At 34.5% G+C, this 16,004-nt stretch overlaps 1 protein-coding gene across 1 annotated transcript in view; it reads right to left on the bottom strand.

Annotated features, from left to right (window-relative positions):
* WDR27 (WD repeat domain 27) overlaps positions 1–16,004 on the bottom strand; it is a 173,431-nt gene that overhangs the window by 134,470 nt on the left and 22,957 nt on the right. Inside the window, exons 16-20 of the mRNA XM_009329251.1 lie at positions 15,598–15,687; positions 9,552–9,673; positions 8,824–8,957; positions 669–766; positions 241–362 (exon numbers count right to left, since the gene is read on the bottom strand). Of these exons, the coding sequence (XP_009327526.1) occupies positions 241–362; positions 669–766; positions 8,824–8,957; positions 9,552–9,673; positions 15,598–15,687 (566 nt within the window). The remainder of the gene's footprint in view (positions 1–240; positions 363–668; positions 767–8,823; positions 8,958–9,551; positions 9,674–15,597; positions 15,688–16,004) is intronic.

Here is a 16,004-nt window from a genome sequence, read left to right as displayed (position 1 = left end):
GCAAAGGGTAATATACACTTCTCTAATAGCAAACTTGTTCAGTCATTCTCACTGCTCCCTGCTTTCCACTACAGAACAAATGAGATCTGGGTGACTTTATCACACAGACTTATGACCTTGCCCATCCTCCCCAACATATAAAAAACTCTATCGATTACTATCAATTGTATTTTTAGCCTTCAATTTCTTTGTTGATGGAGTTGTAGTGGTACTACAAATACAATTCAGTAAAATATATACCTTATTTTGGCAGATCTGATGGACTGATCTAGTGTGAACTTCTGGTATCACTGCTGTGCTGCAGCCTGCATTGAGGTCAAAAACTTCCAATGCTCGGTTGCTGCCAGCTGTAAGTACAATATCTGTACAGTTGTCTGTGTTAAAGTTAAACTGATCTAAAGGAACAAAAGCATATAGACAGAAAAAAAGACAGATAAATAGATCTCAAGACTCTGTTGTATTTAGTACTCTATGAGCAGCACCAAAAGTCTTACAGTCCTAAAAAATTTATGTCCAAGGCTGAAGTTCAGTATCACAAAAAAATACAGCATTTTTACTCTAATAGAAAAAGAGTAGTAAAGAATCAAATGCTAATTACTTTAACTGAAGTTATTTCCATGTCATTAAGTCCAAAGAACTATAAAGAAAATAAGAAATACAAAGGATACAAGAGTAGAAATCATTTACTGCTGAAAGGCTGGTAATCTCCATTGTTGAAGCCATGGGAAATTTCTGTACCAATTTGCAAACACTTCTCTGTTTGTATCTGCAAAAAATATCAAATGAATGTTAGTGTTAATGAAATAAGTTATGATTTGTGGCCACCAGTAAACTTCCATTGGAATCACAAAACAAACCAAAATGCTTTCTTTTATTATTAAAATTTAAAGCCACAGACCTTTTGACTCATTGCTGAACTCTATTAAAAAACTTGGTAATAAAACTCATTTGGATGAAAAGAAACATGATATTTGTATGCCCAAGATAGATCTTCTATCAACATGAAACACTAAAATAATCCTGCATGTATATTGAAAATGTTGAAGAGAAAAAAAAATTGTCAAGTAGCTATGATCAAAAAACAAAAATACCACTAGTTTCAGTATAGCATTTCATGTGCTGATTATAGGGGCAATAAGAAAGAGAACGAGGAGAAAATAGTGAGGAAAGAATAATTTCCACTTAGATGGGAACAGAACAAGAGGCTGATCACACACTATCAAAGAAATTTGGCTTCCCAACATAAACTCTCCTGTGGGATATCTTCCAGCTCCATGCAGATGTTGCAGATGTGCCAAACCCTTTAAAATGGCTTCAGACTTATTTATATCACACAATGCAGAACTGTGTTGTGATTCAGTCTGATTAGATCTTTCTGTTTACTGAAATATGTCAGCACAGACAACATGGATCTGATCTTAAATCCACCAAAGTCAACAGAAAACATTCCTCCATGGATATGGATATGGATATGGATACGGATATGGATATGCTGGGCAAGAAAAGTGTGATTTCCATAGACATCACCTAAGGAATATAAACAGAGTGGTTACTAACTGTACTGGGTCTGGTTAGGGTGGAGCTAATTTTCTTCATAGTAGCGTGTATGATGCTGTTTTACATTTGTGACCAAAACAGTGTTGATAACACACAAGGTTTTTAGCTATCGCTGAACAGTGTCTGCACAGCATTAAGCTATTCTGTGTTTCTCACTGTGCCCCCAGAGTGAGTAGGCTGGGGGAATGCAAGAGGTCAGATGTGGACGTAGCCACGACCCCTAACCTGAATTATACAAAGAGATATTCTGTAACGTCTAATGCCAAGCTCAGAAACAAAACTGCGGGGAGGGGAGTTTTTTGAAAGTAGCCATTGCTCGGAGACCAGCTGGGTATCGGTGTGCTGGTGGGAGCTACTGAGCGATCACTTTTGCATCACTTGTTTTTTTTTTTCTTTTTTCTTCATTTATTAAACAGTCTTTATCTCATCCCATGAGTTTTTCTCACCTTTGGCATCACTTGTCTCACCCCCATCCCACTGGGGGATCCCACTGGGGGAGAGTGAGTGAGCAACTGGGTAGGGGCTTAGCTGCCAGCGAAGGTCAACACACTGCAATAACTCAAAATTTCTACATTATATTCTAAATTAAGACACTTCTTTGCAGTAAAATAATTCCAATGTAACTGTAAGTATTATACTTCCATTTTAGCATGTCTGTCTAATGACAATACAAAAGTCCATGCATGACACACTTGTAGGAATAATTTACTGTTTCTTTCCAACAATGCTAAAAGTTTGCAAATCTGAGAACATTTGACAAAAGCAATACGTTTATAAGCTGGATCAGTTCAAAAGAAAAATGGTTAATGATTTGCTTTTCCTTTCTTTGTTACTCTCAAACAATGATCTGCTGAGCTTTTCCAGGTACACATTAGAGCTACTTCTGCAGCGACGGTGAAGCAGAAGGTAAAATACAGTGTTTTGCAACTTAATCGAAGAACATTTTGTGGTTTCCAGAAGTATTTTATTCAAGTAAACTACAAAAATAAACTGCTCTAGACTTCAGGAACAACTGATTTATCTCCATTTTTGGGTAAAGATATCCAAGCTAACTTTAAATAAGCTGACTGAGACAATAGGAACAATATGATGGAGGCAGCATTAAACTTCCTCTGGTCTAATTTACCCTGCTGAAAGAGGCTTACTGAAACAAATTGCTCCCAAATGCAAGAACAATAGTTTTGAGTTAGCTGAAGTATCTCTCTTCTACAGTGCAGTCTGCTACATAGATAAACACTTCACAGGGTGTTTCCCAGATAGAATTTCACCTAGAAAGCAAATCTTCAACCAACACAGTAAACTGAGATTCATGAAATACAAGTTAGGACAAAACTGAACCAAAGTAACGGAGGAAAAAAAATAGAACAAGAGTACCCATTAGCAAAAAAAGAGGAATTTTAGTATATTTAAGACCTTATATTTTTTGGACACAATGCATTTGCCGCATGTCCTATACACATTCAGTTCAAAGCACAAGTCAATTAAAATTCAGCCAGGCATTGTGGACACACTGAGCTGGACACTGTGCATTAGTTCTTGCCTCTTAGAGACGAAAGCTTATACAACCATTTGGGTTACCTTTTTATTGCTTTAACAATACCTCCATAAACTAAGAATTAACAGGCAACACAGAAGGTAGGTAATCAGATTGTGGAAGACAGGTATTACGTAATTCAAACAGACACAAGACAAAAGCTTAAATGTCACTCACTTGTAATATATAAGAACAGAATTTGAGAATAAAAATATATGTTGAAATGTAAGCAAAAGTTCACAATCTACATTTTAAGTTAAAATAATTTCCTTTTTGCTATAGAAAAGATTGTTAGATATCTTACAAAGGGCTTGTTGAGGAATTAGTCAGAGGAATTAATCCAGTAAAGGTCGGAAGGTGTTGTAATATTTATCAAGACAAAGGTGTGAAGAACACGCAAAGGAAAAGCTTTTTAGATTGTTGAAAGATATTACAACTTATCAGTAAGAAGGCACATTTAACAAAATAACTGTGCTTTCGTCTGCAGAAAATCAACAGATTTCTGTGAATATAACAAGGGTTACTTTGTAAGTAAAAAAAGAAGATAATAACAAATAAGATAAGAAATCTTCAAAAGGAAAGAAAAAATATTTTTATTTTCCCATCAGAAATGAGTTCTGAAAATAAAATTATATACAACTAGATTAAGAATTCCATCTCAGATCTGGCCACTTTCCATAGATAAATTTGACAGTCTGCCATTAGCAAAGCTAATTCCTTTGTTGCAGGGTTTCCCATATGAACGCACTGTCACAGACAGTTGTGAAGTTGTTTTCAGCTATTACGAAACACTACAAGCCCTAGAAAATGCTGCACAGATGAAGGCCAGGAGTGTGAAGTCAATATAGGCAAAATTCCATCTCACAAGTCAACTGGAGAGGCTATTGTAGCATAAACGCGCCCTAAAAATTGTCTGAATTAGACCAACACCCCCTCAAGCCACAGAAAAGCTTGTGATGGAGGCAAAAAAATGGATGAATAATATCTTCCTATTACATTTTTTCCAGGTCTCCATTTCTGTGCATGGGGCATAATCTCAGCTGACAGTCCTATAGATCAGGTATCCAAATAAAATCACATTTGTGTTGATATACTCAAAACTACAATTCTGTCCTCCTTTAATGCCTTCAGTCATTAGAATTCTGACAACAGTGTAAATGACTAATCTTTGTAATCTCTTCTATCCCGCATACTTTTGGGATGTAATAATTTTTGGGGAATACATTTACAGTATATAGTTATTTTCAGGAGACTGGTATATCTTCAGAAATAAAATATAAAACCAGATTCTAAGATACAAACGATTCCTGCAATGATTGCAGAGACTGATGTGTCTACTTCCCAGCAGATTTTGAAGTCCTTTGCTGAAAGCATTTTTCAGGAAACTCAGATAAAGTAGCAACATTTTGATGACAGACAAAAAACTTCCATGTATGGAAGTATGTCACTATGTTAAAACCAGAAGACAAATAGGCACCTAAAAACAACCTCCCAAAAAACCAGCTTGATGCAGATCTGACATTTAAAATTTTAAGGAAAATGGCTGTACATGACAAAGTCAAAACTAAGTGACAGACCACAAACATCATCAGTATAACAGATCACAAGGTTTCAGGCTATTAAAAACATTTTATATGTGCACTGTAAAAATTAATCTTCAAACAGTAGTCGTCTTATACATTTCCAGACACAGCCTTGAGTTCAGTAAAATAAGAAAATCAGTAACATGAAAAGGAAAAGAATCACTTCATCTTCTGAAATGCTTAGAATTCATCGTAACTGAAAAATATTCTCTCTTACACTACAGAGGAGGGTGGATGTCATTCACTGACCCTATGTAATGAATCTTAGACATAAGAAAAGACAAGCACGGGAAAATGTAAAGCATTTAGAGATGGTTGCTGTTAGAATGTTGTTAGAATTCATCTTATGACTTATGTACTTCTCATCTAGTTTCCATTCTGTTTCTGACAAAAAACAAAGAGTGTTTAAGTTCTTTGATCTAATGGCTAAAGCTCAAAGGAACCAAGCTTAGAATATTCTTATTATCATACTGCTGAATCAGGTCTGTGCAGCCCATTTACTTAAGAAGTTTAAACTGGCTTAAAGTGGTTTGCATGAAAATAATTATGCTGTTAAACATTAACTTTCCAGACGTATCTGAAATGAACACTCTCCTATGTATCATTAGCATGCTAAATTTTAAACCCATTTACTATGGCCTTTGCTTTATCCATCTATAATATCTGCTGGTATAGTTTCCCATTTCATCAGAGTAGATATTTTATCATTACTTCCCTTACTGTATGTATGATTACTACAACCAGTTGCTAAATATAATGGCTTTAAAAGGCATTGTTTCTGTTACTGGAACACAATTTTCTCCTTTTTAAACTCCTTTCAAATTGCTCATGCTGATCTTTAAAACAACACATAAAACTATAAAAATGAGATAACAACCCATAGATGTTTTGTTCTGCTCAAATTCTTATGTGACTTAAAAGTAATTGAGAATTAAAAAAAAAATAAACTAAGAAGCAAATAGTTACACTTCATATCAGCATGCACAACTGCTGATGAGAGTGGAAATTCAATAGTTAGCAATTTTGGAGAAGGTAAAGAAATTTGTTTAGGTTGTGAATCATTTTGAGATTAATCATAGAAGCAGAAGTCAGGAGAGCTGTATTCTATTCCCAGAACTGCAGTAAACCTCCTTTATGGCATTTGTAAATAAGGATATGTTTAAATAAGCCAATAAGGAATATAACATTCTTTTTCTTATTTCCACTTCTCAGTTTCACCTTTAAAACTGAACCAATGTTTAACCATTTAATTAAGTTGTTGTGATGCTTAGTTAATTAATACTTATGGGGAGTTCTCCAAAAACTGCACAGAGAAACAGTGATATGATTTGTCATTCTACGTCCACACCTCTGAAATACAGTAGCAATCTATTGGTTAGCCAAACTGCATTGCCATGCCTTTCTAATTAAGGGTATAAAGCATGCTTAGATCTAGCACCTTCAAGCATTCTTCCAAATTTGATTCAGAAGGCAGAATGAGAGAGTTGTGAGAAACAAAAGGAATGATGCAGTGTTCCATAAAAGAAAGAAAAGCTGGGCAATGAACTGGAGGGAATTCAGAAGAAAAAGTCAAGGCAAATTAACCCTTAAGACCTTTTCTTATAGCTATATATAACCAGGTCTCAGACTGGTTTGTGGATTCGTTGTAATGTCTACGATAGTGTGTTTGGTCTTTTGGCATTACACTAATATCCCAGAAAGTCTAATTGCATATTTTTGACTTAATGCATCAAGAAATACTGACAGCATGGTAATAACAAAAATCTGCTATAAGCACAACCCTACATACATACTTTAACAGCTTTAAATCAGGATGCTTCTAACAAAGTAATTGGAGCAACACAGAACACAGGTGAAGTTCAGTGCCAAAGTCCTTCCAAAGTTGTTTGAGTGGGTTCTACAATTGCATCAAGTTCCATAGTACCTTTAGTTTCTGAACTAACTAGCTTGAAAGTAGTTCAGACCAGTCTTCTACAACAGTAACTGCAGTATGGATTTTCTTCAGGTTACTGGATACTTTCCTCTAGGAGGCATGGGTATTTGTTTTTAAAAAAAAAAAGATACCTAGAGCCAGCACATCATATACTACAATAAAATTTCCTTACTAAAGCCTAAGCCCCCATGAATAGAAGGAAAAAAATATTTTTAACTATATCTTGAAGTTGAAAGCAATCAGAAGAGGGAAGGATCTAAAAGATCAGAGTTTTGTTTTCCATCTTCTTTTTCAAGTTCCTCCATGATTGCCTGTATAAAGTTGAAGAGTTAAGAATGGTATGAGAGAAGCAGTTGCCTGCCTCAGTTTCCAAATATTACTTGTTTACGCTATGAATATATTTCAAGCAAAACTGGGAACAGGAATCACTTTTCTTGCCTTCCAGGTTCCTCCTGTACTATTGCACTTTGCTACAGGGTAAGCACTTCAGAACAAGAGATCTCTGTAGAACCAGTTATCAGAAAAGAAAGTCAAGGGGGAAAAAAATCTATTTGCTATATTCCCATTCCACATAGAGTACATGACTAAAATAATACGAATAAGAGCCACAGCAACACCCTCCATTAAGGATTTTGACCAGAAATGGAAGGTAAAAAATCACAAGTAACAGTGGATTAACTGTAAAACCAAGCAGGTGACTGAAAACCACAATTTATTAACCATTTTGAAGAATTTCTAAACAGAACTTGGATCATAATCCATTAGCTACTTTTCCAAATAAGAAGGAATTTCTGTTCTTAAAAAAGTGTATTTTAAAAGAGTGATAAAATTTGGCATTTTTTCTCTTTTTGTTTCCTATATGGCTGTTTGAAGTTTCAGTGAAGTTGCACCTATCAGGTTCATGCCCCAGTCCAGGAAAGCTAGTGGCAAAACTACCAGGGAAATAGGCCAGTTTCTCCCATCTAAGCATGCACCCCAATACTACTTAATACCATGAACAGGACACAACATTCACGATATCAACTAACAGACTTCAGTGTTGTAACCCTAATTCTGTTTGTCATTCCACTCAAAATATAAAGTCATAACATCAGACAAAGAAAAATGTCTCTTCAAGGTTTTTTTAAATGCTATTATGTCTAAACATATACATATATACATGCATATATATATGTAATGTAATAAAGTCTTACATACACAAATACTGCTGAAAACAAGTAAAAGCAAATGAAGAGCAGAGAAACTTAGTAAAAAGATACAAGGATAGTTTTAGCTCCAATTATAAACTAAAAGAACAGAAAAGGTATATCAGACATTTAATAAAAGAAATTATTCCAAGTCAGAAAGAAGGATGCCTAACAATGAAGAAACACAGGGACAAAATAAGCTAATAAGAAAAGTAATTAGGTACAGTATAACAGTTGGAAGGTCAGTGAAAATTATGAAAGTGATCTGCTTCCATTTGACAGAGAAGGAAGAAAACAGACCTTATTGCAGCCTCTTAGTACTTAAAGGGGGCTTATAAAAAAGATGGCGGCAAACTTTTTAGCAGGGCCTGTTGCGACAGGACAAGGGGAAATGGCTTTAAACTAAAGGGGGGTAGATTTAGACTAGATATAAGGAAGAAATTTTTTTACGCTGAGGGTGGTGAAACACTGGAAGATGTTGCCCAGAGAGGTGGTGGATGCCCCATCCCTGGAAACATTCCAGGTCAGGTTGGACGGGGCTCTGAGCAACCTGGTCTAGTTGAAGATGTCCCTGCCCACAGCAGGGGAGTTGGCCTAGATGACCTTTAAAGGTCCCTTCCAACCCAAACAATTCTGATTCTATGATTCTATGTTGGAGTCTCTGAAAGGAAAAGTATATAGAAATATTCCCAGAAGAGAAAGATTTGCAATAGCTTCTCAAATGTAACTTAAGACATTAATGCACACTGCGATGTAAACAGGCAGAAGGTAAAGCTCAGAAGGCCCCAAATGGTAACAGTAATAGTAAAACTGTATTTGCACCAGGTAAGGTATGCACTATAAAAAATTATTTGACATTTCAATTTTTTTCTATCGTGCCAGAACAAAGATATTTTTACAATTAGCTTTTACTGTTTGTTCAATTTTTTTCCTCTTGCCCTCCACCCCGCACCACCTCATGACCCAAAAAATCCCAGATCAAACAGTACAAATACTTTCACTGGTCTGTTAATGAGAAATTTTACTCACCGTTTGAGGTCATCCTTGGTTGTGTCTAGATGGAAACTTAATAGATGAAATTCAGCTCCACAACACAACAATATAAATGCATCTATAAAATAAAACTGTGCAAAGCGTACAGTCTTATGGAACTTCTCTTTGCCCTGAAATGCAAAGTAAATTATTAAGAATGGATTCTAAGATACTGAATTTTTTTTGTCTGAGATTCCTGGTGTTAAGGCATAGTCTCCCTGTTATCCTGACCATATGTCAGGAGGTTAACCTACTATGTAGTTGCCCTTCCTATTTTTGACATCTATTAATCTCAAAATAAAGTTTTAATTCTACTTAAATTAGTTGGCAGTAAAGTTAATAGTATCATAGTCAATCAAATCTAATACAATCTAGCTTCACACTCTAAACTTCCATTTGAATTGGGGAGTAGACTATAAAGTCAAGCAGAACTGAGCCAATGAAAATAGAATATAGAGAGCAGACAATAAAACCAAAACTTCTAGACATGCCCACTAGTTTTGTCTACCAAGATTGGTTTTCTTCTTTTCATAAATTGTCATGATAAAAGCCTAATCTGAAGTCAATGGAGACCACCCAGATCATAGTATCAGTTTGAATCACCACCACTCAGTAGCTCTGAAAATCAGGCTGTATGTTCTTTCCAGAGAGCTGTTAAAATGGAAGTAGATGAAAGTGCAAAATAGTGTCCTCTGTGAACCAAACCGACAGGAGTTTCTAATTACCAAAATTAGGGCAGGTTCGTTATTGCAGACTGACCAGACCCTTAAAGTTCTGTCTTCTGATGCAGAAACTAACCACTTCTTGTCATGACTCCAGCCAACAGAGTTAACTGCACCATCAGGACCTAATAAAAATAATAATGAAAATATCATAAAGCTCATTTCTTGCATTTATACATTTCTCCAGAGTTAATAGTATTGTTTTAATATAATTATACACAATATTAAAATACATTTTAAATACAGGCTTCAAACGGTTGGATTAAAACTGGTAACAGTAAACCAGTTATTGATTTTTTCTTCCACCAAAAACCATGGAAAAATGTCTCTCATTAATAATCAAGATTCACAAAATTAAATAAGTTCAGAGAAATACCAAGTTATTCTACCTGAAATCTCATATGCATTTGTATGACATTGTCTCCCTTGCTATAAGGGAGTTTGTATGAAAATGTTATAACAAATATAAAAGACACATTTATCTTTTACAGACATTCATATTCTAAAAGAATAAAAACTAGTATCTAAATTTTCTTTAGCTTTCTGCAATTCAGATTTGACTCAGCTAGAAATATAAAATAGTTCTAAACAAATATATAACAAACAAACAAACAAACAAACAAACTTCAAGTTAGCAACAAAAACACATTCACAGATCTTTACTGTCGCAGTAATATTAACAAATTCTATCTCCACACCAAACTGAATTAGAAGCACAGAAGCGGTTGTAAGGTGGTTGTCATTAATAGTGAGTTTTGCTGTTAACAGTTGTGTTTCTGATCTTTTCAGTAAATACTGTCTGTCTCAGAGTGAAGTGCTGAACTGGATTAAAATTATTCCAAACTGTAGCAAAAAATTCCACAGAAAATAGAAGTTTGGCCATCAACTCCTAATGCTTCTAATCAAGCTTCTAAGGTTTGGAAAAGCTGTCTTCTGATGCACAGAGGTCCAAACATCAGTCTGAAAAAGACTACCCAAAGACGGATATTCAGGGAATAATTTCACCTGACTTCATCTTTTCGTTGGTAACAGAGTGATGAAAACAACCATTACTGACAACATGGCTACCAAATATTTCAAAGTGCAACTGGGATGGTTAAGGTCCCGAGCCCTATGACTTGCTACTATACCCAAATGGCAAAATAGTATGGTTGTCATGCAAGACCACAGTGCTCTGTCTGCTTGTTAGCCAGTATTTGGCTCATGGAAAGGCCCAAAACCTTTGGGCATCTAGCCCACAGTGTTGATGATCATGAGTTATTTTGCTCTGACTAATAAGCTGTCCTGAGTGTTTCGTCCTAGACTGCTTCGTCTCTGCCCATCCCTAATAACAGAGGGTTGGAAGTCCAGCAAAATTGAAGTTACCACACCAGAGCTTGTAAAGACCGGTTTATTTTTCGTCATGGGCCTGCATGAAATGTACTGGTGCAGAAAGGTTCAGCTCAAAGAAAAATCCTGAATCACAGGATGGTTACTCTAGCATTGAAGGCCTTCAAGATCCAGATCAGGCTTCATATGAACTGCATTTTGAATGCTTAACTTCAAGTGCTTAGAAACTGATTCTACAGAGTTGTAAAGTACCATATATTCCAGAAGAAGTCAATCGATAGGATGATGCTTTAAAAGGAAGGCAAGGCTACTGAGATCCAGAAGGATTTTATCACATAAAGCAGTAAGGGAACTCACCACAGCTATGGAGCTATGGCAAATAAATACTTATTGTAGAAGTCTCAGCAACAGAACACTCAACTTTGACTGTCAAAGTTCAGTGTTTTAAAACACAAAATGTAAGCAGTTACAAAAGAATCACCAATCTAATTTACCTACAGATAATGATAATTCTGACTCTAATTTTTGAAAGTTATTGGAAGAGCACTTCCAAGAAACATCCTTGAAATTCTATTTAAGAAAAGATACAGTATTACTTGAAAAGAGAATCCAAGTGTTATATTATAATGAAATTTTATATTAAACATGGTCTGGAAACCACTTAAGACCTTGCAAATAGTTGCAATACTTTATTTTATTCATTAGGTTTTTATTACTGAGCTAGCTGTTTTTGTAAAAACACAGTGAACATACCACTACAACAGCTTCTGCAGGACTGTCTCATTAGATTAAAAAAATGTAACTGCCTGTTTAAAAATCATAGTTTAAAGTATTATAATGTCCAGTTAATAGCAAAAAGCTTCTACAAGAAATAGACTTTGATTTTGGTGTCACAGTTAAAAACAAGATTAAAAACTTACAAAGAAAGAACTTCAAAAGCCAGAAACACCATCCAGAAGATAAAATTATTAATTTGATCTAAAATTATATTGAAGCTGATCAAAAAGGTCAAAAAAAAAGAAAATATGTCAAACAAAATGAACAAACTTTGGCCCATATTATTCTAATTTTTCCAGATAAAGTCTGATGAATTTCTCCTAGCCTTAAAACATTCGAAGTTCTTATGCTGCCCTCTTGTGCCCATTTTCTCTTTAGTCAACTGAAGTTTTATATAAAAAAATTTGATTGTTTTAAATTACAGGAAGGCTAATCAATTTATCTCAGCAATTAAGATCTTCTATGATAACATATATCTATAAAAAGACCTATAAACAAGATATTTTAATTCCCAGTTACCAAAAACCTGTAGAATTTTCACCAGAAAACTGCATAAGTACTGGATAAGTACATATGTAAGTGCTATACTTATTTTATTCTCAACATAAAGATTTATTTCGGGGCTTGGGTTTGGTAAAACCATTTGGAAGCCTTGAATTATCTGCATTAACAAAAAAAAAAAAAAAGCACCAAAAAAAACCCTTACCAGAATATACAAAACAGTTTTCCAAAGTGGTAAGGTACATAAGAAACTTTAGGACAATCTGAGGTTTGGAAAATTGGAAGACCCATGCAAAAAGCTTAAGAATCTCTGCACTCCAGGTCCCCCAATCCCAAAGCCCAGTGAAGGAGATGCCAGCTGGCTTGCAAGAGGCCAGTAAGCTTCAAAACAGGCGTTACTCAGGGATCCCCAGTCCTGAAGCACATTGAGAAGGACAGCAGCTGGTTTTGAAAAAGACTTCTTGGAAAAGGCCATGCTGGCTGTAACTCTATTAAAGCTGGCCAATATTACCTGCACTTCACTATAGGACACAGACATCTGAAGAGCCAACATTGAAGAGGAATGCAGAACTACTTAAAACTGTAACTGAGCACTTCAGGGAACAAAACCGAATAAATTAGGCTTATAGTAAAATTGCTGTTGTTATACCACTCCTCTCTGATGGTGCACTATTAAAACATGATTTTCAATAATCAGCTGCATTCGGATGTTAATGCTGCCTTGAAAATTAATTTTTTCAACAGAATAGATATTATGGCCATTCCTTGAAAAAGGAAAGTTTTACATTACCATTGATTGCAGCTCTAAATAAGAGCAATGCATCATGGTTTTTAATGAAAAGAAAATACATTTATTATGACACTTCAACACCGAAGGCATCTAAAGTAGAAAATAAATATGTGATTTCATGATAATCTGAACTGTACAGAAGAACTACATGAATGAAATAAGCACGTAACTGATGGTTTGCAGCTCCTACTCCCCTACAGTACAGTATCTGACAGTTTCACATTTATGTTGCTTTTGAAAAGAATTACATGCCCAGGTTGCATTCTTATGCTACCTAAAAAGCCTGAAGTAGAATGTGGTTTACACTTCTGTTCAGACTGTGCATCATAAAAAGAGACATAGAATAAAGGATGAAAGGTATCAACGAAACAAATTAGCTAGTAGTTCAAAACCTAGGAAAACTAGTAGAAGAAAGTCAATTGTTAGAAGAACAATTTAGTAATAAATCAATTTTTTTTAAAGCAAGACAGAGAACTAGTATTTGACATCTTAACTACTGGCACCAGAAAAAGCTTCTCTGTAGTAGCATGAAGTTTGGTGCAGGTCACTTTACTCTTCTCATCACAATAAATTAGGCTGCATTTGCAGAGTATTGCACTATTTTAGGGAGCTCTGAATGTTGAAATATCTTATAAAATCATCATATTTAGCTTTACTTCATAGAAAAATAAAGCCTTTCATTAATAATGTGTCAAAACCTAAGTAGTTTCCTTCATAATTTAGAGTAACATGAACTAAGGTTTTCTTTCAAATTTAGAAGTCTCTAAATTCTAACCCTTTTTTTCTGCTTTCAAATATGTCTACTTAGATTAATATTTTTTCTTATTAAAGTCTATGTTTTCTGTTATTGCCAGTATCAAGCCATTCCTTAGATATTATTACGTAGCAAGTATATGAAGGTATAGATGCAACAAAGTCAATTAAATTAGTATCTTCCCCTGAGATGAAACAAAGATAAAACCCACCTATTACCAGTTCAAAATCAATGAAGCCTACATAAAAACAAACTCCAGTGAAAAAAAAATCCAAAAAAGAGTATTCCACAGAATTGAAATGTCACTTTCTGCAGCACATAATCTCTATATACATTCAAGTAAAACCCGCCTGTCTGACTTCTTGATAGTGGTTCACATAAAAAGAAGCTGGATCTGCGATGCAAAAGACAAACTGCAAAGGACAGCTACAGAACACATACTGTACAATGAGAATTTCTAGACTCATGGAATAATTTTGCAACATTTATGTTCTACTTCATGTTCAGAGTAGCCCTGCTACCAAAAAAAAAGACTTTAAAGTTCTTGAAAATCATTTACATCTTAGCTGCTTCAGATTACTGAAGAAAGATGTGTTAATAATCTGAAGAAACACTGAATTCTTTGAGCACAACTTTTTTAAGCTGCTATGTACCAAATACTGTAGCAGTACTGTATCATTATTTTTATAGATGCCTGTAACAAGTAAGGGAAGGAAATACAGAATTTTGATCTCTTTTGGTTAATTGCATTTTTTAGAAATGCTGATCTTCTAAAACAATGTTATACATATTTCAGATATATGGGGTCCCTTTGGACCAAATTACTGCTTTTATTCCATTACTACCTAAATAACAAAATTATGTCAATAAAACCTCAAAATGCTATTCCTGCCTGCAGTTTATATGACTTGCACTATGAATTTGCTCAAATTAGTTGGTGATACATGAAGAAAAACATTTTTTAGAGTTTATGAACTTTCTATTGTGGAAAAGAAAGACCTAATTACCCTGTCCATAAGGCATATTTTCATCAATTTCATGACACAGAGAGGAAAATATCAGTAATGTTACCTCCATTAGTGGCACAATGCCACAGCTTCTTCCACAAAATACAATGAAAATTACTCAAAAAAACCCCAGTTTTCAGAAATCAGTTATCAGAGTTTTTACTTAGAAATAATTTTCTAAAATAACTTAAACCAGCCTACTTTGATACCGGTTAAGTCCTGCTAGTAAATGACAGTCATCTTCCATTATGAACTTCCACAGTAAATCAGTCCTGCTATATGAATTTTAAGTCATAACATTTACTGTTATTAAAACTTTAACAGATAGTTCTTGTAGAAATTTAGAATTCTTTTTTTTTCAGGTTCATTTACAATGTTAAGTAATGCACATGTGTTTGCACATGCATACACTTTTGCAGATATGGATTTCCCCATAGGAATAGTCCCTTTCTTTTTCAAAGAGTTGTTCTTTAGAAGTCTGGAGCTGCAAACCAAACACATTTTTTGCCAAGTCATCGCGGTCAATTTTTTAGTTAATAATCTATTACAATATATTACTGCAATATACACATGCATTATCATTACAATATATTGGCTTTATTATTTCTATTTAATTATTGTAATAAACATACGCAATGCAGACTACAATATATATCGTGATACATTACTATTTACCTCCCAGAAAATTGAGAAATGGGAAAACTGGTAGGCAGTTTAATTTTAGAACAAAATGAACTAATCAGAGAAGTAACTTCTACGTCTTGAATCAGCAGTACCCCCTCTCCCCCATTCTTCTCAAAGTGATGAAAGTGGAATCTTTTACTTACTCTGCCATTTTAGGTTAAGCTCAATTATATACTATTTCTTTAATAATGTAATTAATAAATTTACCTGAAAAAACTTTGTATGTATCAGTGAGATTGGAATTGAATATCAGTACAGTCTTGTCAGCCAGACCGCAAGCCAGCATGTCTCCATCTCCTATAAAGAAGAGTGTCTAATGATTTGTATTTAAAAGCAACAAGGACCTAATATGCTGTTTCCTTTAATCATAAAAATCATATATGTCACTACAATAAAATGCACACCAGGCATTAATTTCATATGTTTAACACATAGTTTGTATGAACTCACAAACTCATATTGCAGAATTTGTTAGGAATTTGTGCACAATTCATTTCTTGTCCTGATATATTCTCAAAACAGTTATTCATCACAAGGCAGAAATTCACATTTCACCAAAAAAAGTGCTACAAAATTTAAGTGCAGAAATGTTTAGAAATCATTCAAATCTACTT

The sequence above is a fragment of the Pygoscelis adeliae genome, unplaced genomic scaffold (assembly GCF_000699105.1).
Source record: "Pygoscelis adeliae isolate BGI_AS28 unplaced genomic scaffold, ASM69910v1 Scaffold77, whole genome shotgun sequence".
In the NCBI taxonomy this organism is placed as follows: domain Eukaryota; kingdom Metazoa; phylum Chordata; class Aves; order Sphenisciformes; family Spheniscidae; genus Pygoscelis; species Pygoscelis adeliae.
Note: the sequence above shows the minus strand (reverse complement) of the source record. Positions and strands in the feature narration are given on the sequence as shown.